Source organism: Rattus norvegicus, chromosome 6 (assembly GCF_036323735.1).
Source record: "Rattus norvegicus strain BN/NHsdMcwi chromosome 6, GRCr8, whole genome shotgun sequence".
Lineage (NCBI taxonomy): Eukaryota > Metazoa > Chordata > Mammalia > Rodentia > Muridae > Rattus > Rattus norvegicus.
The window spans coordinates 112,324,415-112,348,012 of NC_086024.1; the positions used below are offsets into that span (position 1 = coordinate 112,324,415).

Consider the following 23,598-nt stretch of genomic DNA (forward strand, 5'->3'; position numbering starts at 1 on the left):
TTCATGGTTCTGCATATTTCATGTTCTTTTCTGCCTATATTATCTCACCTCCATGACTGTAAATTTGACTTCTATTCTGTGCTTAAAACTTTACCTGGTTTCCTTCTTCTTCTTCTTCCAACAACTCAAGCTGAATAATGTTTTTTCTCCCTTGATTTTATTGATTTGTTCACTTTTTCTGGTCCTTGCATTCTTTCATGTTGGTTATTAGTCCATTTTATTTCATGTGTTTGATTTTTAAGGTGTTTGAGAGCGAAGCTCATTTTAATTAGGTGCAGTCTTTCTGTTAAGAGTTCAGATTTAGCCGCGTCCTGGTCACACAAACTTCAATTCCCTCGTTTATAAACGAAGGGAAACAGCACCTATATCATACAATTGTTGAGATCTCCTGAGAGAACTCATGTAAAACAGGTTCTTCACCATTTGACAATGGTTAGCCACTTTTCGTTTCCATCTTCCAAACAACAGCTTACAATGTATAGGCATTCACCTATTGCTTGTTGGGAGGGCTTACGCTAACAGGTACATTCATCCTCACTAGTATATTAGCACTGTGTTCGGATGAATAATGTAATAAGCTATGACCTCTAAGCTGCTTGGATTATCAATGCAGGGCCACTCGCCATCTAGCAAGGTGCAATTTAACTTTCTGAAGTGCTAAGAACGTGCGATAATCTTCGCGGTTCAATAAAGTAGTCATTAGCTGCACGTGGCCACCGAGTTCTTGTAAGGCCGCCAATACGGCTGGAAACGTATTATCTCCCATTTTATTTAACCTTAACAGCTCTTCATGGAGTACCGGGTTCGAGAGACAAGGGCAGCTCCTGAAACAGCTGTAAACTGTCAGCAACCTAAACTCACTCGTTTTTAGTTGCGAAACACTTCCCTTAGAGATTACGCTCAGTTTGTCATTCCCTTTCCCTTCAGCGTGTTGGAGAGGCAATTTTCCAGGGCCAGACATGGTTCATCGTCTATAAAACCTGACACTGCCGCTGCACTGGGCAAAGCGAGCCAAACGTCAAAATGCATGAAATCATCTCACTAAAATATTCATCGCTTCTAGTCCTCGTGCACGGTCTGGGGGATTGGTGGGAAATCAAACCAGGCGACAATCGTGGCAAAAAATGTGAGTGAGGCGCCGGGACACCCAGCCCGGCTGCCAGCCCGCGCGAGTCCTCCCACGCTGGGCGCCGCAGCCCGGCACGTCTAGTTCCGGTCCCCACCCACAACAGCGTCAAGGGGACACACCCCAAGAGCGGCTTCCCCTCAGTGTCCCCAAACGAATCCCAACTCCTGCCATGCGTCTACAAGCCACTACCCATGCCTTCAAAACCCAATCGTAAGATCTTGCCCTCAACACAATAACTCAAGGAACGGACAAAATGGCGGCGAAGCCTTAAGTGCCAACCATAGAGAGGCCACGGCTGTGGAGAGAGCGTCGCTCTCCTCGTTGCTCCGTGGGCCTTCGGGCTAGAGCCGGGAGGTGGGGCGGAGGAGTGCCCTTCTAGGAGTACAGCGCGCAGTCTCCATGGTGCTGGGGCCTCGGAACCGAATCACGTGACTGGCGAAAGCTGTCGTGGAGGCGGAGGGAGGAGAAATGGGCGGGAGGCCTTGGAGATAGCTAGAGACCCGGCGAATACCAGGTTGTCATGGAGTCATGGGGCCCATCTCGCGCATGCGCCAGCTAACCCGCCGGGCTGGTCATGGAGCGGCGACCCTGGCCCTAGGTGAGAAAGGCAGGGTTCGCTAGGCTCCGGGCACAGGGAGAGCTGCGATGGGGGTGAGACTGAGAGGTTGGGACTGGGAGCACCGAGAAAGCAGGTGGGAGCAGGTGGAAGAGGAAAGAGAGCGAAGTGGGCCCGTGGGGGAACCAGGGATTTTTGGGGACGGGGGCGCCAAAAATTGGGAGCAGAGGGACGCACCATTCCTGGCTTCCTTTTAGTTGGTTTGCGATGAGGGTCAGACCCGGCGTGGGAAAGGGAATCTGGGGTGAGGCACAGACGGTGTGTAGGGACAGGGTTTGCGTGAGGGGCAAGTGGTGTGAGTCCCATAGAGCATGTGTGCCTTGGCCTGGTCTTGGATACCATTGCTCTCGCTAGGGGCGAACCTGAAGGCCTGAGGGGTCTATGAATGGGCTAGTGGGTGGGCATGAGGGCTGCTTCCCGAGCGAGTGTCCAGGACCTTCGTCTAGGAGCTATGCCTCAGACACAGGTGCACTGTCTATTTCAGAGGCCTGCGGTCTCCTACTTTTCCTGGTTATTTCTCCTGGGTGGTCGACTCGCCAGGCATGGTGCCAAGGATAGGGACATGAGGAAGAAGGTGGCTTGTGCCAAGAAAGAAGTCAGTGGTTAGTGGGTAGGCAGGACAGTTTTGATCTGGACCCAGAGCCAGAGCCCATCTCTCTGGGTATTGCCCAAGTTCTGGGCATTTGCCCTGGATACTGGTGGTATGCCAGTCGCAGCATAGTCCTGGGGTCTGCCCAGTTCTGCCCTGCTGAGTTGGCAGGAGGGTGCGCATGCTGCCTGGCACAGATGTCCTGTGGGCTGGTGAGAATGAATAGGTGGGCACTGTTACTGCGAGCCCCCTTTCTGAAGCGATCTGAGAACGTTCTCTAATCACATGGCCCCCTTCGAAAGGTGAGGATGGAGAGAGCCCTGGGAAACTGTAGGGAACGAAGCAGGGTCTTTGACATGACTTTTTCAGCCAGTTTTGAGAATGGGAAGGAGTGTGAAGGAGTATATGAATAATGGACACGTAGGTAGGTGCGACTTCCCACCACTAAAATACACATTCTCCCAGAATGGCATTTCTGAAAATGCAGATCAAAAGAAAAAAACGACTTCAGAGGAAACCTAGTAATACATTTGTGGTTCTAAGTGGGGTTCCTCATGGGTTTATGGCTGATAAATTCACTTTTCTGTGGCCTTATCACTTTATTATATGTAAGCCTTTGCTTGGGTTTTCACCTCACACCTCTCTGCACGCATGTCATACACGTGACACACTTAAAGGGAATGTGAGCTCTAGGGAAGGATGCCAAGTAGCTATAAAAGGAGAGTGCTAAAAGCTGCGTTGTCAGAGCTTTTCCTCTTAACCCTTTGATTGCCTTTTCATCCCAAACTCAAAACTCCCCAGAGATTGTGGGTCACATCAGCTTTTAACTTGGTGGGTATACTTGTCCCTATGGTTTCATCTTGGAATAAGGACTATATTAGACTCCACCTGATAATTAGACCTTGAGGTGATCACGGTGTTTGAAAATGTAGTCTTGGGGTTGGGGATTTAGCTCAGCGGTAGAGCGCGGTAGAGCGCTTGCCTAGCGAGTGCAAGGCCCTGGGTTCAGTCCCCAGCTCTGAAAAAAAAAAAGAAAAGGTAGTCTTGACCTTCGAGTTCTTCAGGTATTTTGGTGACTTCTACACTGCTTGGGTTGCCAGAGACTCTGCTGGACTGAGGTTTGTTAAAATTTATTATTTTCTAGAATACCTCACAAGTCTGTTACAGAGTTGGAAAAAAAAAAGGAGATGGAACCAAGGACTCTGAGGTTCTAGAGCGGTGGCCTTTATCCTTCCTAACAAAACAGAGATGGGACCAAGGACCCTGAGGTTCTAGAGCAGTGGTTCTTAACCTTCCTAACAAAACAGAGATGGGACCAAGGATTCTGAGGTTCTAGAGCAGTGGCCCTCATCCTTCCTAACAAAATAGAGATGGGACCAAGGACCCTGAGGTTCTAGAGTGGTGGTCTTCAATCTTCCTAACACTGTGACCCTTTTAATACAGTTCCTCATGTTGTGGTGACCCCCAACCACAAAATTATTTTTTGTTGCTACTTTTATAACTGTAATTTTGCTACCGTTATGAATTGTAAATATCTGTGTTTTCTCTTATGTGACTCCTATGAAAAGGGCTTTTGTCCCACAAAGGGTTTGGGACTCACAGATTGAGAACCACACTGCTCTATAGACAAATATTGGCTCTAATGTAAGAAGTGAAAAGCAGAAGTGAGCATCAAGTACCGTGAAGCACACTTCTGAGAATGTCATCGTCTACCAGTCTGTTTGAGCACTGACTAATTTTCCACAGAGTCTTACTACGCACTGCCTTAAGGGGTGCTGGTGGGAAATACTACCTCTGTTTTTCTGCCCAGGCTTCCTCTGGTGTGCTGCATGTGAGCTCACTTCCTCCAAAAGAAGAGAGGTGTAGCTTTCTGTTCTCACCTGAGCCTCCTTGACTGGAACACTAAAGCTTTTTGTCTGCTTGAGCAGAGCTTTATCAAAAACAGAAACTCATATTTTTTTGCATCTAAAATAGACACTTTACCATTTTAAAGTCAGTTGTGTGGATTTTGTTTTTCTTCTAAAATGCCACCAATTCCTTATGATATAAAGTTTTAGAATTTAATAGATTTGTCAAAGTTTTAGCATTTTGACTCTGCAATCAATATTCTATAAACTCCCTATGAAGCAGAGTAAATTCCTAAATGATTTTTGGTAGCTCCACTGGCTGCATTTTAATAGCTAACATCTTAATAACTCTTCATAGTCTTGTGACAGGATCATAGGGACCAAATTGGAATGCTTCCTCCAAAATGCCTGTAAAATATTCTGTTTAGTAAAAGATTGTGGTGTTTTTCTCAGATTCTTAGTCGCAACTAACTGCTTTGACCTGCCCTTCTAATCTGGATCAACGCTGGTCAGACCTTCATTAGTCTGAATACCATCCAGAAGCCACTTCTAGTTTCATTTTAAAGAAGGCTCCATTCACTTTCAAACAGTATTCTTTTAGGAAAATTACCCAGTGCACATTCGTTAAGTTTCATACAAAAGGATCCTGCTTTAATTAGAGATACAGCGCCATATTTCCATTTGCTTTTTAAATGGGTTTGTCCAGGCTATCAAACACCATATTGACAACCACGGACGGTGCTTTGCATGGTGCTCTGTGAAGATTTGACATTGCTATTGTTTACCCTTGCCTGTGGAGGGGTAAGCATGTGACTGGTGGGAAAGCCACATGATACGAACTGGATGAGTTAGATATGGGGCCAAATGACCTTTACTTGGAGTATTTAGAATTTCCTTCCATTCAGACCATTTGTGTCCTGTAGTCTACGGCAAGTGTCTATAAGCCTGTCAGCAGGAGGTTGCTCACGAGTGATGGACTCACTTGTCTCCTGCTCATGGTACCATGAGTCTTTGCTCTAGTGTTTCTCGGAGGTCCTGAACTAGCAGAAAAGCTCATGTGTGGCACTTGAAGGTATTCCAGGGACAGTGCCTCTTGTCTGAGGTGCGTGTTTTTATTCAGGACAGCTGCATGGAGTCAGGAGTGGATTGTGGATTCAGTAATTTCTGGGCTGTTTGTACTCCTACCCAGTCTCATCATTGTTTGCCTTGGTGGTACCCTCTTTTCTTTACCCCTGAAGTGCCCCCCCCTTTTAAAGACATGATCTCACTAGGTAGCCCTGGCTGTCATAAAACTCACTATATAGACCAGGTTAACCTCAAACTCAGTGATCTGCTCCTGAGTGCTGGGCGAGTTCTGCCACTCCCATTGCTCCTTAGTTAATATCCAGTCTTTTCCAGAGTGCATGATTCCAAGGCACTGCCCGTCTGTCCTGTGCATCTACTCTCCCGTCTCTTCCCCACCCCCACTATCAGTGCACAGCATTTTGCTCTGACCTCCCTGGCCATTTTACTTCTGAGTATATCGAGTTCTTTCTCTCTTCAGCCTTTACATTGGCTTGGAACACGCTGTACAGTCTGCCTATGGCCTTTGACCTCACTGAGGTGTGCTAACTCTCCATCCTCCAGATTCCAGCCCAGCCCTTTCTGCTGGTCCAGACAATTAGCCTCACACCTTCATAGTGCCTGCCAAAGCAGTTATGAGTTGTATGACTACTTGGTTTGTAACTGTTGTTTTCTCTCTAGACCACAAGCTCCAAGAAGCATACAAACACAAGTTACTCTATTCTCTGAATCTTCAGTCTAGCACAGTGGCCAATTTATAGGGAGCACTTGATGCATTTTTAAATACATGTTTCTAAATGATTAGCTATAATGTATCTGAGTCTTACCTCCTCCATTGCAAAATAGGATCACAGCTGAGTATTGTAAAGCTCAAGAGTAACATTAAAGCAGAAAATGTTACCTAGGTGTAATGTAAGTACTTATACCTTACATTTTTTATGTATTTTATGGGTGGGGGTGCTTTGTTTGCATGTATGTCTGTGTATCACTTGTGTGCCTTGTGCACACAGAGGCCGGAGAGGGCATCATATCCTCTAGGGCTCTAGTTGTTATTGTGAGCCATCATGTGTATGCTAGGACTCACCCTGGGTCTTCTGGAAGATTGGCAAGTGCTCCTAACTCTTGAGCCATCTTTCTAGCCTACCCCTTGCAAGCACTTTTTTTTTTTTTTTCTTTTTTTTCCGGAGCTGGGGACCGAACCCAGGGCCTTGCGCTTGCTAGGCAAGCACTCTACCACTGAGATAAATCCCCAACCGCAAGCACTTTTTAACATTAAAATTTTTTTTATTATTTTAATTTTTCACTTTACAGCCCGCTTACTGCCCCTCCCACTCACCTCTCACAGTTCTTCCTGAGTAAACATTTTTAAAATACGTTGTGTGCACATAAAAGTCCTTGCTTTTATGTGGTGATACTGGGGATCAAACTTAGGCTTTAAGCACACCAAGTAAGTGCTCTACCACTGAGCTAAACTTGAGACCTAAAAACGTTTTGTGGTTTGTTTTTTTTTTTAAACTTAAGTCAAGAAGTAGTATATAGAGGGATAGAGAGATGGCTCAGGTGTTAAGAGTAGTGGCTGCTCTTCCAGAGGACCTGGGATCCTCAGACATCCATATAGGGGAAACATCAATGCACATAAAATAAAAATAAACCATTAAAAAAAGTGGCAGTGGGGCCAGTGAGATAGTTCAGCAGGTAAAGGAGTTTGCCACATGACAGGACTCATGAGGTGGAAGGATACGACCAACTTCTGTCAGGTGTCCTCAGATGTCCTCTGACCTCTACACATGAATCACGGCACATGTGTGTTCACACAAATGTATACGTGTATACAAAAATCAATAAAATACATGTAAAAGCTTATGAAGTAGTGTGTGTGTGTCTGTGTGTGTGTGTGTTGTATGTATCTGTGTGTGTGTATGTATCTGTGTGTGTGTTCTATGTATCTGTGTGTGTGTTGTGTGTGTATGTATCTGTGTGCGTGTATGTGTATGTGTGTGTATATATGTATCTGTGTGTTATGTATGTGTGTGTATGTATCTGTGTGTGTGTTGTATGTATCTGTGTTTTATGTATCTCTGTGTGTGTTGTATGTATCTCTGTGTGTGTTATGTATGTGTGTGTATGTATCTGTGTGTGTGTGTTGTATGTATCTGTGAGTGTGTGTTGTTTGTATCTGTGTGTATGTGGGGGGTGTATGTATCTGTGTGCATGTATGTATGTGTGGTATTTGGTTGTACTCTGCTCAGTACTTTATTCTAAGAACTGACAGGTTTATTTGAGAAATCCTGTACGGTTGAGCGGTGGCACTAGGTCACAAGCCACATAAGTCTACTGGGAAAGCACGCCTTGCTGGTTGATGTTACCTCTCCTCTCCTCAGGGAGGAGGGTGAGTTTATTTGGTTACCCATTTCAAAAGCCTAATCAAATGTCCCTTTGTTAGCAGTTCACAAAGCTTCCACTGAATGTGGTTGCGTGCCTTGAAATCGTGCCTTGAATTCACAATGGAATTAGAGGGCAGCAAGGGGATAGTGAACCTTTTGAGTGGAAACCATTCTGTTTAGTAAACTTGAAGCTTGGTCAACTGAGCCCACAGAGAAGTTGTGGCTGAAGTGGGTGAGGCTAGTGTTCTTTGCCCTTATTTTCCTCATCATTTGGCTCACCCCGTTCACGCTCCAGGTAATGACATCTTACGTAATTATTGTTTTTCATAGAGTAATCCATATGCAAAGACTACCTGTGATCCAGCTTCCAGCCCTCTTAGACATGGAGAGGAAAGTCCCATCGAGAGAGAGCCCCAGAAGACTCTCTGCCAAGCCAGGCCGAGGCACGGAGATGAAAAAACTAGCCCGACCACTTGGTGTGGTGGCTGCTGACTCAGACAAGGACTCCGGCTTTTCAGGTTAGCCATATCTTACACTTGTGCCTTTGACTGAATGATTTGCATGAAAAACTCCCTCCCTGAAGCTCATAGTGTAAGAAAAACAAGAAGCTTTCAAACACAGGATAGCTAACACCTGAGCTCTCACAGATAGTAATTCCGAGGACGGGGCTGGTTGTGGAGGCAATTCTGTGGTATATTATGATCTGTCTTTCTCAGCACCATGGAGTTAATTCTGAAAAAATAATTTGATTTCCTTTTTCAATTAGACTTTCAACTTTTTTTTTTTTTTTTTTTTTTTTTTTTTTTGGTTCTTTTTTTCGGAGCTGGGGACCGAACCCAGGGCCTTGCGCTTCCTAGGTAAGCGCTCTACCACTGAGCTAAATCCCCAGCCCCTCAACTTTTAATCCTACATTTCAAACTGTAGCTACTAGAAAAAAATAAACGTGGACAGGAAATAGAGTTCAGTTGTGGAGTGCCTGCCTAGTATTCAGGAAGCCCTGGGTTGGATCCCCGCACTTTATAAAACTGAGTGTGCTAGCTCGCTGTGCCTGTAATCCCATTACTAGAAGGTGGGAACAGGAGGACCAGAAGTTTGATGTCATCCTTAGCTACATACAAGTTCAAGGTCTGTTTGAATTATAGGAGATCCTGTCTCAAAGACAAGTGTTTTTAAAATACTCAGAATTCTGTTAGCTTAATTTCTTTTATATGACAGGAAAAAAGAAAAATACTACTGCATCTCATTGCCACATAACAGTGTGAAGGTCAGTTAAAAGTAATGCAGTCGTGTATTACGTAAGAAGCTGATCCTTGTGTGAACTCTCGGGTGTGCTTTCCTGAACCTAGACTGATAAAGTCTGTTACAAGCTATATGGTATAGTCATTATCACATATGTGGCCTGTCATTGGCTGAACCTTCTTTTTTTTTTTGGTTCTTTTTTTCGGAGCTGGGGACCGAACCCAGGGCCTTGCGCTTCCTAGGCAAGCGCTCTACCACTGAGCTAAATCCCCAGCCCTGGCTGAACCTTCTTTATGTGATAAGTGATTATCATTTGTTAAGATAACACTGACTTAGGAAGTAATTTTGCTATACTTAAAAAAAGTCCCTTCCTTCCAACTTTTTCCTTTTTTTTTTTTTTTTTTTCCGGAGCTGGGGACCGAACCCAGGGCCTTGTGCTTGCTAGGCAAGTGCTCTACCACTGAGCTAAATCCACAACCCCCCAACTTTTTCCTAATAACTGCATTTTGTGATTAGACTGTGAGCTACCTGACCCAATTGTAAACGATGTTAGAGATAAGAAAGTAGAACAGGGGGCTAAAGAGATGGCTTGGCAGGTGGGAGCCTTGCTGTTCTTGTAGAGGACATGGGTTCGGTGTCTAACACATCAGAGAGTTCACAGCCACTTTTAGCTCTAGTTCCAGGAGATCTGACACCTCTTATAGTCTCTGAGGGCTCTTGCATGTACATGGTGCATGTGTATACAGACAGACTAGCAAGGGCATGCACACACACACACAAAAGAAAATAAACAAATCTTTGAGCTGGGTATGCTGGCACACTCCTTTAATCCCAGGACTTGGGATGCAGAGACAGGTGGATCTCTGAATTTGAAGCTATCATTGTCTACATAGTGATTTCCAGGTCATTCAGGGCTACATGACTCAAAAAATAGAAACTAACCAAACAAACCTCCCAAAACAAATTTATAATTATTACTACCTCTTTCCTTTCCTTTCCTTTCCTTTCCTTTCCTTTCCTTTCCTTTCCTTTCCTTTCCTTTCCTTCCTTTCCTTCTTTCTAAGATTTATTTAAGTATATGAGTAACTGTCGATATCTTCAGACACACCAGAAGAGGGCATCAGATTCTATTACAGATGGTTGTGAGCTGCTGTGTGGTTGCTGGGAATTGAACTCAGGACCTCTGGAAGAGCAATTAGTGCTCTTAGCCACTGAGACATCTCTTCACTCCTTCTTTCTTTCTTGAAAAAAATTTAAATTAAAAAAAAAAAATTGAGACAGCATCTCACTATGTAGTCCTGGCTATCCTGGAACTTAATATGTAGACCAGCTGGGCCTTGAACTCATAGTGATCCTCCTTCCTCCACCATGACAGGTAGATGGCAGAAGTACCATCTCACGTGGTCTCAAAAAAAAAAAAATCTTTGAAAAAATATTAAAAAAAAAAAAAGAAAACATTGATAGTAGAGCAGCTTTCATTGCTAGCTGTCCTGAGCCTTACCCAGACTGCCTGCCTGCATCCCTCCGCAAGCCTCTGAATTTTGTGCTGACAATCGATCTTCTTTTATTCTAGGTCTGAGGCTAGTCAGTGGCTTGAACTACCCTTACTGTGCAAGTCATGGCAACAGCGTTGTCCCAGTACATTCTCAGGCGATGGGGACACTCGGGCTCACTATTGTGGGAATGGAGCTTTTTGTAGAGAAAGATTTACACTTGGGCGTCACATGTCTCCAGGTGTTACCCGGGTTCCACCCGTGTTACTGATTTACTAATTTATGGTCGGAAATGCTGCTGTTAGGAAATCTAGGACTCCTCCCTTCTTAGGTTGGTGTACTATGTCTCAGAGGCATGCTGAATGAGAGGCTAGGTTATAAATAGACTGTTACTCAGAGAGGGACAGCACTGACCCAGGGATTAGAACAGAGGAATTAGTGTCCTCCCCAGGGCCAGGACAGTGCAGGGAAGGGTGAGCCAGCCTGCAGCACTGTGGGTTCCCTTCCCTGAATGCTATTGCTTACCAGGCTTGCCCCGTCATGAAGCCCACCTGAAGCACCTATTGAAGGTTTAGATCCCCAGGCCCTCCTAGAGAGTCTGGTGCTGAAACCGAGGAAGGGCCTGGAAAGTGGGGTCTATGAAACAAGATCGAAAGTCGGAAACACTAAGGGCTTTTTTCTCTTTCAGTATCACACTTGCTTTTGCTCTGTTTCTAGATCAAACAGGTAATGCATGGGCGACTCAAAGAAGAAAACAAACTTTACCCACAGTCCTTCTGTTTGTAATTCCCAGGACTGTTGACATTCAGTTCCTCCTTTGTTTTAGTAAGTACTGTGCTGTTCAGACACAGACACCCCACTCCAGTTTCAGAAGTGGCTCCAGTGAAAGCTACTGGTTGTTCTTGGGGCAGGCTCCAGGGAGTTGGTCACTACCTGAGTTAGTCCAGTCACCTTGGATAGGATGAAATGTGTACTGATCATAGCCAAAAGACTGAGAGGCACTTCAGTAAGATGTGCAGAACAAGGCTAGAAAGATGACTCAGTGGTTAAAGGGCACTGTCTGCTCTTCCAAAGGACCCAGGTTCAATCCCCAGCACCCACATGGCAGCTCACAACTGTCGGTAATTCCAGTTCCAACAGATCTGACCCCTTCATACCAATGCACGTAAAATAAAACTAAATTTAAAAAACAATCGCAAAACCAAGATGGAGTGTGTTTTCTATTTTAATTATTTCCCCAAATTTATTTCGAGAAATTTCAAATCTAAAGAAAAATGATTGAGTCCCCACACCAGAAAGATACTTTCTTCAGATCCACTGGGAATTATTATTTTTGCCTAGTTTACATCCCTCCCCTGTGTACATTGCTTTACTGTTTGAAAAGTTCAAACTTTTAAACAATTAGCATTTCATTGCTAAATCTTTAGTCTAAATCTCAGAAGCAAAGACATTTTTTTATAGAATTATAATGCCATCATCACACCCAAGACAGTCAACCCATGTAGAACACTCTAACCACAGTGCGTCTAAATTTCCCTGTTATCCTAGTGAGGTCCCTGTAGCGTTTGTCACTGTCTCTGGCTTTTGGATCCCGCATCCAGTTGAGTGTGCATTGTATGAAGATAGCCTACTTTGTAATCTTATTTAATCCAGAGTAGCTGTCCATCTTTTCCCTTCTTTTCTTTATGACACTGATATCTTTGAACTAGACAGGACTGTAGTTTGATAGAGTGTCCCACATTCTGGATTTTCTGATAGCTTCCTCATGTTTAGAATTGTTAGAGAACTACATTGTTGATGTTGTGTCCTTCCTATTGCAAAACACAGGGAAAGTGTTAAGTTAGTCTTATTCCATTTTTGTTTGTTTTTAGATTTATCTATTTGTATGCATGTGTCTCTTTATGAGCTCATGCACTATTTACATGCAGGTGCCTGTAGGGGCCGGTATCCCCTGGGACTGCAGTTACCGGAGGTTTTGAATCACTTGATGTGGGGACTGGGAACTGAGCCTGGGTCTTCTGTAAGTGCTCTTAACTGCTGAGCCATTTCCAGCTCCCATTTTCATTCTTGATGATACTCTGGTCACTTGGTTAAACAGCACCTTGTACCAGATTTCTTTAGTGTAAAGATAACCTTTCAGTCAAGCCTGGTGGCACATGTCTAGAATCCTAGGTTCTGGGGAGGCTGAAGCAGTGAATTACTTGGTCATGACATGCCTGACCTCCTGAGTGCTAGGGTCATAGGCAAGCATCATTATACTGCCTTCTAGCAACCGTGCCTGGCCAGTGTTTATCCTCTGTCTGTTGGTGTCTTTGCTTGAACTTGTTACCACCCCAGTGACTTTAAGGTTGTAATCTTTAATGCTGTCATTTTGCCAACTGAACATCTTTGTGAGAAAATAGTTTCCTTCTTCTGTTTCACTTTTGATATCATCATGGATTTATGGAATTCTTCAGTAATTATTTGTCAGTCTGTCCATCAGCACCATTTTCTGTTATGTACATTGTCTCATGGGACACCTTCTCCCTCAGTGTTTGAGTGAAAGGAACGAGCTGTCTAGGTTCATCTCAGGCCTTTTTAGCAAAAGACCTGCAGTAACTCCTTCTCCACAACACCTGGTTTCTTTTCTTTTTTAGGATTTACTTATTTTATGAGTATGAGTACTGTGCAGTTGTCTTCAGACACACCAGAAGAGCATCTGATCCCATTACAGATGGTTGTGAGCCACCATGTGGTTGCTGGGAATTGAACTTGGACCTCTGGAGGAGCAGTCAGCACTCTTTACTGCTGAGCCATCTGGAAACCTAGTTTCATCATGTGTAGAATGCATTTCAACTTCAAAGTCCAGGAATCACGCTTGTTTGTAGTCTAGTAGTTCTTAATTAGAAGTTTACATTTGCATTAACTGGCTGATCAAGGGGAGGACTCCAACAGCCATGATTTTTGACAAGTGTCACTAAACATTCTGAATTACATCTCTATTGATAAATACCTTTCTGATCATGGTCTTTGCCAAGCTGCACAAAATACATTTACAGTTGCCTCATGTATGCCTGGTCTCAAACTCACTATGTAGTCAAAGATGATCTTGGACTCCTGATCCTCCTGCCTCTACCTTTTGAGTGCTGACATTATAAGTAAGCATCAGACCTAGCTTACGTGGTGCTTGAGACGGAACCCAGGGCTGCATACTTGCCAGGAAAACTCTCTGTCAACAGAGCTACATGTGGAAGAGCATTTAGAGTGGTTCCAGATACTTCTGTAGGAGGTACACAGTCTCTGGGTTCATTTTAACAGGAACTTGGTTGCATTCCTTTTCTATGGAATTTACCTGGGGAGAATATCTGTACTGTCTGCCATCACTATAACCATGACATCTGACAGAAAGGTTTATGTCGCTCATAGTTTCAGATGATGCAGTCCTTTGAGGTGGAAGCAACAGTGGAGTGGCTCTGTCTGTGGAGGTAGAGGTGTGCAGCAGTTGGCCAGCAGCAGAGGAAGCAGGCCAGAGCCAGAGCCTGGTGTAACAGCAGAGGCCTGCTCCCAGCCATCTACAAGCCAAGTCTCGCTCCTAAAACCTCTGTGCATTCACACTAGAGCCGCAAGCTGGGGGTCAAGCATTTTATATGGGCCTGAGTGAGACACTTCACATGCAAACCATAGCAGCACCCTGTTATGCCCTGTTGTACAGGAGTCCAGTAAGCTCTCATGTGTTCAGGACTTCAGCAAAGTAGGGATTTAACAAGGTGGCTGGGACAACTGAGAGGGACAGTTTAGCCTCAACTTTGACAACTGACGTAAGTCTCTTTCCCTGCCACTGTGATAAAATACGCTGAAAAAAGCATCTTAAGGGAAAAAAGGTTTATTCACGGGTCAAAACTGTAGTTCCTTATGGCAGGGAAGTCAAGGCAGCAGGAGCTGGACGCAGTTTCTCACGCACACCCGCAGCCAGGAGCAGGGAGCAGTGAATTCTGGTGCTCTGCTCACTTCCTTCTGTGTGTGCAGTCACCACAGAGTCCCTGCCCTGGGCGTGCTCCTGCCTATAGTCAGGCCTTCCCACATCAACTAACCTAACTGAGAATCCCTCACAGACAGTCTCGGAGGCTAAGCTAGATCTAGCTACTCCTTTACAGGTGTGCCTGGAGCTGTCTCCTAGGTGATCGTAGAGCACTAACAGTTATCACTGGCCAGTCACACCAGACACAGACACATCATTCACGTTCAGGGCACAGCATTTTCATTTTAACATGGGTAAAATTGTTATTGCTTTTTATATTTTGTATCTTATGGTTCCAGAGTTTCTGAGGATCTTGAGAATGTTAGGCTTTCTCCCCACTTCTCAAAAGCAGTTTTAAAGTATGGCCTGGCTCTGGTGAAATGGCTCAGCAGGTAACCGCCTATCACCAGGGCTGACAACCTAGTAGCAGAGCATTGACTCCCACAGGCTGTCCTCTGTCCCTACATGTGCACCCCACCCCATCCATCCATACAGAATGTAACCAAAAGGTTGTTAAAATAAGAAATTAAAAGTAACAATTTAACTTTGCAGACTTGGACTAATCGCTCTTGTGATCTGGTTATGATTGCTTTCATACAAACCATGATTGACACAGGGCTTTCTAAGAGTTTTGAAGAAAGTCAAGCAGAGTAGTTAACCCTGCGGAGCAGAAAGATAGTTACTGAACACCAGTGAATTTCCAGCCTTAGAGCATTCACGGGAACCCTGTGAAAGATGTCCCTTTCTGTGTCAAGGAGTCCGTGGCTCCTCAGGAGCTGGGGTATGAGCCAGTAGCCCAGTGAACTGACTGTTTTTCTGCCCACCAGATGGGAGCTCAGAATGTCTGAGCTCTGCCGAGCAGATGGAGTCAGAGGACGTGGTGAGCGCCCTGGGCTGGAGCAGAGAGGACAAGCTGAGGCAGAACGCCAGAGCGGCAAACCACGCCTTCCCCACACTGTCCCCTATGGTTGTCATGAAGAACGTGCTGGTCAAGCAGGTGAGGAGACACGTGCATCCAGAGCCTTTGCAGATGAGCTTCTGAGCTTCCCGTGTGCTCACACGCAAACACGCCCTATGTGAGGGAGGGATTTCAGAACGTGCTAGAGCCAGTGATGTGGCCCTTCTGTCCAGGGACAGAGACGGTGTTGCCTTTCCACTACTGGTGGTGTTTGGTCTTGTTTTCTGACTTAAAATTTTTCTTTGAGCTAATTTTTTAAGTGTGTGTGTGTTATGGAAGTGATGTACCATGCCTTCCTCTGACCTGAGGGCACCTGAGCTCACATGTACACACACTTATACTGAAATCCATACATTCTCTTATATACAACACGCACATGTGCATGTGCACACATGCACACACAGAGCGGGGGGTGGCGGGGAGAGAAGAGAGAGAACGGAAAACATGAAGCCACACTCAGGAGGAGTGAGGTAGCCTCTCCAGCAGAGGGACATAAGGATAGCTGGTCAGACTGCTAGGCTGGTCAGGAGATAGGAGACTCAGTGACAAGCTACCCTCATGGAGTCACTGCTGGTTTCATTTAGTTTTGGAGTTTCTTACTTTTTGTTTTGAGACAGGGTCTCCAGTAGCCCAGGCTGATCTTGACATCCTTGCATAGCTGAGCATGAATTTGAGCTCTTTTTTTTTTCTTTTTTCTTTTTTTCGGAGCTGGGGACCGAACCCAGGGCCTTGTGCTTGGTAGGCAAGCACTCTACCACTGAGCTAAATCCCCAACCCCGAATTTGAGCTCTTGATGTCCCTCCTTCTATTTCCTGGGTGCCAAGATGATAGGCATCTGCCGCTGTGCTAGGATCGTGTGGGCCTGGGGGCCAGTAAAGAACTCCAAGCGCTAGGCCAGGAGTCCACCAGACGAGTCCCAGCCCAGCCTGAACTTAGCATCTTGTAATCTTGCGGGAAATCTCTCTGGTCTTACTGCCTCAGTCGGACCTTACCTGTGCCACTATTTCACCTGCCTCCTGTTTCTTTTTCTGAGTGATAGCTCTCGATTAAAAACAGGTATTTCAGGCTGAGGATAGGCTCAGTGGTTAGGAGCACTTGTTCTTCCAGGGGACCCAAGTTGTGTCCCAGCACCCATGTTGACTGCTCACAACCAGCAATAACTGGTCTCCAGGGATCTGACGTGGGCGCCTGCACTCGTGCACGTGCCTGTTCTCAGGCTTATCACACGCACAGAGTGGGGTTACAGAGAAACCCCCAGATAGTACCTCAAGTTTTCCCTCAGGAAAAAGCTTTGTGTTTGCTTTTGCTTTCTTTTGTTTTAAAGTATGATGCAGATCTAAGTGGATTTCAGTCCACCCCCACCCCGTTCTCAGCAAGGGCTCCCCGTCTATGAGGGAGACATAAGCACAGCTCAGCGTCCTCCTCCTCTGCCTCGGGTAGAAGCTGGAGGCTGCACTCGTCCATTGTGGATGCAGCCGCTCTCTCCCTTTGTTCACAGGGCAGCAGCTCATCCCAGCTCCAGTCCTGGACTGTCCAGCCCTCCTTTGAAGTGATCTCAGCGCAGCCACAGCTCTTTGTCCTTCATCCACCTGTGCCATCTCCTGTCAGCCCATGCCACACTGGTGAGAAAAAGTCAGAGTCCAGAAACTACTTGCCCATTCTAAATTCTTATACCAAAATAGCCCCGCACCCAGGCAAAAGGGGCCTCAGCTCCGAAGAAAGAGGAACAAGTGGGGCACCGAAGAAAATCTGCGTGGAGAGACTGGGGCCAAGCCTGTCTTCCAGTGAGCCAGCCAAGCCTGGCCGTGTGCTATCCAGTCCTTTCACTCCAGCCCTACCCAGCTCCAAGCTCACCGAGGACTCGGCTCTGCAAGGAGTGCCCTCCCTTGGGGCTGGCGGAAGCCCACAGACTCTTCAGCCTGTGTCCAGCAGTCATGTAGCCAAAGCCCCCAGTCTGACCTTTGCTTCGCCCGCCAGTCCTGTATGTGCATCAGACAGCACTCTGCATGGCTTAGAGAGCAGCTCCCCTCTCTCCCCACTGTCAGCCAGTTACAGTTCACCTCTGTGGGCTGCGGAGCACCTCTGCCGCAGCCCAGACATCTTCCCTGAGCAGAGGCAGAACAAGCATAGGCGCTTTCAGAATACCCTAGCCGTCCTCCGGAAGTCTGGTTTGCTGGGAATCACTCTGAAAGCCAAGGAGTTGATTCGTCAGAACCAAGCAACTCAGGTGGAACTGGACCAGCTGAAGGAGCAAACCCAGATGTTTATAGAGGCCACCAAGAGCAGGGCTCCTCAGGCGTGGGCCAAGTTGCAGGCGTCACTCACATCTGGGTCCAGTCATTCAGGCAGTGACCTAGACACATTGTCTGACCCCCCAGACATATAGCACAGAAGCATTTCCAGTTGTTTGAGTTAACTCCTTTGCGTTCACAACTACACTTGTTTTCCACAGCCTATTTAAGAGCTTTTCTTTCTAAAGTCACCCACAAAGCCACGTGCCAGTCCCTGGCTGCTGTCTTAATCTGTGGCCCATGCACAGGTTAAGTGTGTTAAGTTCGTGAGGACCTCCAGCTGGAAGTGTCTGTGAGTCCCTTTCCCTTAGCCTGCACGCGCTTAGCTGGTCCTTGGGACAAGGGAGAGACGGCTGTGTCTCTTCTAGCTGTTACTTCCCATCCTCCTCCTCACTGTCCAGGACCATGGTGCAGTGACATGGATGAGTGCACACAGTGACACTTGTCCAACAGCCAAGGAGTAGGTGACCTAAGGATCCCTTCACTGTCCTCCTTCAAGTATGTTAGTCATGGAGAAAAAGAAGAGGATGTGTTTTCATTTTACCAGGTGTGGTCTGTTGAGTGAAACCTAGAATGCTTTGGGCCAGGTGCCTGGGGGCAAGCATTTACCACATGAGGCTTTGTTCCTTACACTTGAAAGGTAAGGGAGAAAGGGCAAAGCCATCTGACTCACACCGATCACACACTGATCTCACTTATACCAGTAGGCAAATACTTCAGATTTTTAAAATATAGAATGGATTTAATACTGTCTGGAATTGTATTTGATGAATTGCTTTTTTGATTTAAGGGTCAAAGAAGGCAGCATTTTGGTCACTAGCTGGAAGGTTTTAGTAATTTATGCTGGAAATAGCACAACCCATCAGAGGCTTGAGATGGGCCTGTAGGATGGCTCCGTGAGTAAAGGTGCTTACTGCCAATGACCTGAGTCTGACCCCTGAACCCCATGATAGACCGAGGGAACCTACTACTGTACATGCACATACACCATGATAAATGGATATAAAATTAAAAATAGAAGTCAACGTCAAAACAAGGTAAAACAATCACAAGCTTGAGATGGCTTCAGTGGGTCCTCGGGGTCTAGTGTAAGTCCACCCTCAGCTGTCTCTTGTCTGTACCTCACCCAGCTGTGTCTGAGGGAAAAATGATCATGCTTATAAATTTAAGTTAAGTAAACCCCAGGCCACAGCAACCAGAAAACATCCATTTTCACATCTGGGTTCTCACTCATGCCCTGTCATGATGGGGACACTGTGGAACAGTCTTGCACCTTTGTTTGATGTGGGCAGCAGGGCTGAAGTGTGATGTCCCTCTCTGAGGCTGGTCTTAGGGTGGAGAGCTTAAGGAGATCCCATTGTCTTCAGCTTCCCTGTGTCTAAGTGGTAAAGATCCCAAGGCTTGTATCCTGCCTGTTAAAATTTTCATCCTCCTGGAAATCTTTGTTCTTTACAAATTAACTTGGGTTTTATGACCAGCCTCATCTTTTTCTGCAGAGAGTGTGCTCTTGGGGCTTTACTAGGTCCAGTTAAGGTTCACATTTATTACATAGCTGGTTGTAATTCTAACATAGTTTAAAAAGTATAAGACTCAGGTTGGCTCCACTGTGCTCATAAAGATATATGATTTAGATGCGACTGGTTTAAAAATGATCAACTTGGTAAAATCTCTGTTCTTTGGTCAACATAGAATTATTACTTGCTGTTTGCTTTCTGAAAGTTTCTAAAATCAGAGTCAGTGTTTCTGGGTAGGCTCGACTCCTTCCCTTGATTCCGTGGTATTGTGTTCTGCACTCCACTGGGAAGCATCCTTCCTGGCAGAATGTTTGGCAGGAAGGCTGCAGAGACAGGAGCATTCAGAGCAGCCTGCACCAGCTGTGCCTTACTGTGTGTCAGAAGGCTGGGAGCACTTGCTGGGAGCCAAGTATACTACTGCACTGGAAAAGCCCTCTGTGGTGCTGTAAGTCATGGGACTCTCTTCCCACATTCGGGTTTCATTTCCTGTCCTGTCCCCATAAGAGATGATGAGAGCCACCGTGGATCCTCACTGCTGAGTGGTGGGAGGGTTGGCCCCGTCACTGCTCCTCTGTGATCCTAGAGGCACAGCTGCACATCTCTAGGCTGCTAGCATAGTGCTCTGTTCCTGGAGCAGCTGGAAGCAGACAGACTCCAGTAGAGAATCCTTTGAGGCCCGAGAGCAGACCAGCACTTAGAGAAAGTCTGGAGTGGACCAGAAGAATCTTCATTGGTTGCCCAAGGCTGTGAGTAGCAATGGCCTTAGTGCATGCTATGAGCTCTTCTGAAGCATTATGTAGGGCCGTTGTTTTCTCAAGGTGAGGAGTCAATTTTAACTCAGACCAGCCCACAGGAGAACCCTTGTCAGTTGTATTGGCAATATCGGACACAGTTAGAAAGGTTCCCGACTGAAATTGGTTATAGAATGCACTGTCATTTGTAATGTACTACACTGTTTTTATTGATTATGGTACTGTCTGACCTATCTTTTCTGGTATGACTCCTTCAGCAGACACATTGCTTCTGCCCATATACTGAAGCGACTCCTTAGGGTAGAGACTACCAAATGTGAGTTCTTCTAAGAAAGTGTGAAGTCATGTAGAAATTGACTGTGAAATGTCAAAAAAAAAAAAAATAAAAGTCATGTACTTGAAAGCTATTTGGTCTATTTCCTCTGTAACTGCTTAAACAGGCGTGGGCATGTAGCCATGAGTAGAGTGCTTGCCTAGGGTGTGTGAGGCCCTCGGCGCTATAGAACCAATGCCCTCACTCCCACCTCCTCCAAAACCCGCCAGGTTTCAAACATCGTCTCGTGTTGTCTGGGATATGGAATTGGATGTTGACTATTGGGTACCATGCAGACTTTGAGTGCTGTGTAGAGCGGCCTGAATAGCTGGCCAAGCTTGCAGGTTTTTAATGGGAGGTGGAGGAGCAAGAAGGCCCTCTGGTGGCTTCCTCCATCTGACATGTCACAGAGAGAACTCTGACATGGCAAAATGGCTACGGTTGCATACTGGGATGAATAAGTCCACATTAACTGAAGTTCTTTCTACAGCAGAGGGATCCTTAGGAAGAATGTCTCAGCCTTCCTCTGCTTCCTTCAGGGAGATGTCTTCCCTGTTTCCCTATCCATCCGAGAACTGCTTCCTGGCATGTTTGACACTGGGGGTGTAACAAGCTTGCTCTCATTAAAACACTTGCAGGGTTGGCAGTGTGAAATCCCGGAGAAGTATTTCTGGCCCACACAGTGGTCTCAGTGACTTTACAATATGGTTGCAAGGCCACTAGAATGAATTTAAAATGGATAAAGATGATTCAAGAAGGGCCGTCTGAAAGACACATCATCCTCCAGAAGTGGTGTTCAGAAAAGAGAGCAGGAAAGGTGACCCCGAGGGGCTTGGGAGAGCTCTGTCCTTGATGTGTATTGCCCCACCCACCCACCCACAACGTGAGGATGCAGCCCAGCTTCTAGTGCTGCCTGCTTGGGAACATGCCTGTGGAACAGACCTTGGAAGCTCCCACAGTTCAAGGCCTGGTGCAAAGGAGACGAGAGCTTGGTATTTGTGTGCTGTTTCTATTTCATTTTGTTTTTCCATGCTGCCGAAAATGAACCTGGAGCCTCGGGGACGGTGCTGGGTAAGCCCCCTCCATACCTGCTAACTGCCTTAGTCTGTGAGCGGAGTAATAAAGAACTAATCCCCTCTAGGGCCCTTCCCAGCATTACCTTGTATGAGATCGGTAGCAGTGGGTCAGCAGGACAGCTCCGAGAGTACAGGTATTTACTGCCAAGCCTGCTGACCCGAGGTGCCCGCCGAGCCTCAGGTGATGGAAGGAGAGAACTGGCCCCTGAAAGTGCACCATGGCACACACTCCCCTGCCCCAAACACACAAGTAAATGAAATGTAATTTTAAAAGGTTTTGCTTTTAGAAAAGATCTGTAGCCGTATTAGATGGCGTAAATAAAACCAACAGACTCACAAGAACTAATGCGAGGACCTTAGGAAATGGGTCAGCTGTGTTCTAGAGAGGCGATTTTATATACATTAGTGTCCGGTCTTCTCATAGGTGACTCCAGACACGAGTGTTGCTACTTTTGCCTTTCTCTTGCAACTTGCATATCCCCATATTCCCATATAAAACTGCCCTCATCCAGATGTGGTTGTCCAGGCCTTTAATCCCGGCACTCAGGAAAGCAGAAACAAGTGGGTCTTTGTGAATTTGAGACCAGCCTGGAAAACAATTCAGGACAGCCAGGGCTACACAGCTGTCTGAACAGCAACAAAACAGGGCATTCAGATTTTTTTCTTTCTTGTTTTGGGGCAATGTCTTGCTATATATAGCCCAGACTGGTCTTGAACTTATGACCCCCTTGCCTCTGCTTCCTAAGTGAGACATCTATCTATCCATCCATCCATCCATCCATCCATCCATCCATCCATCCATCACTGAACAATTAAGCCTAGGACCTTGCATATTAGGGCTTTGCCGCATTGAGCTACATGCCTAGGCCTTCAAACAAGGAATTATTTGTGTATGTGTGGTCTATATATTGTATGTATACATGTATGTAGATGTCTGCATTATTCCCTTAACACAGGGTCACTCAGTGAGCCTGGAGCTCCATGGTTTTGGCTGGACTGGTGGCCAGCAAGTCTCAGTAGTTCTGCTCTACCACCCACTGGTGCTGGGGTCGCAGGTGCTTATGGCCTCGCATAGCTTTTAACGTGGATGCTGGGGTCTGAACTCAGGTCCTCATGCTTGTGCAGAAGCACTCTTACCCACGGAGTCATTTCTGCAGCCTCAGATGCTCTCTTTTCCCTTTTCCAAGACAGGGTTTCTCTGTGTAGCCCTGGCTGCCCTGGAACTCACTCTATAAAAAAGGCTGGCCTCAAACTCCGAGCTCAGCCTGCCTCTGTCTCCTGAGTGCTAGGATCAAAGGTGTGCACCGCCACTGCCAGCTCAAATTCTTATTAGCTGGAAGTAAGGGCATTTGGGGATTAACTCACATCGTGTCCATTGCTGGTCAGTTATCTGCAAACAGGCCTTTCATCTGAGATGAAAGAGAGTGAGTTTTAGGGTTTTTCTTTTAAATCTTTTTAGAGTGTGTCAGCTGGCTTTTATTTCCTTTTAGACTTCCCTTCCCACGATCAGGGATGATGCTTCTCCATGCATTGTCTGGAGCTGCGGACTGAGGGAACATTTTCCCTGCCAATAGTCAGGGCTACACAGATGCTATCGCGCTTCGTGAGGTCCTTTATTCTGGTCCCTGCCTTCAGGTGTTGCCTTTTGTCTGCTTGGAAAGAGAAGGGAGATGAGAAGAGCTTCTGTGGCCTGGCACAGGCAGAGCGGTTGAGAAAGAAGCACCGAGTGTCCTGCCCTGGCGGCTCTCATCTCTGGTACTTTTAGTTGAAAACAGGGCTGAGATCGCAGAGTGAAGAACGTCATCTTAGGTTTTAAAACTGCAGAGCAAGGCTGCCTTCGTCCATAAATCCTGTGGTGGAATTCAGCCTCGGAAAGGCTGTCACTTGCTTGGGGGTAATTAAGACTCTGCAGCCAAAATGTATAGTTAACCCCAAGAGAGAGAGAGAATGGCAACTCAGGATGGTTATTCTGCCGGGCCTCCTGGAAGGATGTGTTCTGTGGGCCCACACGTGACTACTTGGGCTTTTCTCAGAATCCCCCCTCTTTCTCAGAACACGTGGCTTCCCTGTATTTCTGAGGGCTGGTTATGCAAGACATTAGAGAATTGCTTGAAAAAAGCCTGCACGATTCCTGCCGCACATTTCAGCAGCTGGAGATGAGCAAGAATGTGAGAAAAGCCCATGGCTTACCAAGTGAACACAGCAAGTGGGTGGAAACTGGTAGGAGACGGGGAGGGAATTAAATAAAAAAATGAAAGTTGGATTCTGAGACCGGCTCTTCTGGGGGCCTGTGTTCTCTGCATGGCTTTCAGGAGTGGCTTGAGGGCCTCAGAATAAA

At 46.2% G+C, this 23,598-nt stretch overlaps 1 protein-coding gene and 1 non-coding gene across 5 annotated transcripts; one reads left to right on the plus strand and one right to left on the minus strand.

Moving 5' to 3' along the window:
* Positions 1–1,565: 1,565 nt before the first annotated feature.
* Positions 1,566–20,278, plus strand: Cipc (CLOCK-interacting pacemaker). 4 transcript variants are annotated; one of them, NM_001108044.2, is made up of 4 exons: positions 1,566–1,727; positions 7,958–8,145; positions 15,184–15,353; positions 16,813–20,278. In NM_001108044.2, the coding sequence occupies exons 2-4, from the start codon at positions 7,968–7,970 to the stop codon at positions 17,698–17,700; spliced, it is 1,236 nt and encodes a 411-aa protein (NP_001101514.2). In that variant the 5' UTR covers positions 1,566–1,727; positions 7,958–7,967; the 3' UTR covers positions 17,701–20,278. The 4 variants fall into 4 exon arrangements, with proteins under 4 accessions (NP_001101514.2, XP_006240439.1, XP_017449645.1 ...); XM_006240377.4 differs by having other exon boundaries at positions 1,691–1,821; XM_017594156.3 differs by having other exon boundaries at positions 1,726–7,859.
* Positions 16,015–16,095, minus strand: Trnag-acc (transfer RNA glycine (anticodon ACC)). Its single transcript has one exon. It is a non-coding gene; the product is annotated as a tRNA-Gly (tRNA).
* Positions 20,279–23,598: the final 3,320 nt, after the last annotated feature.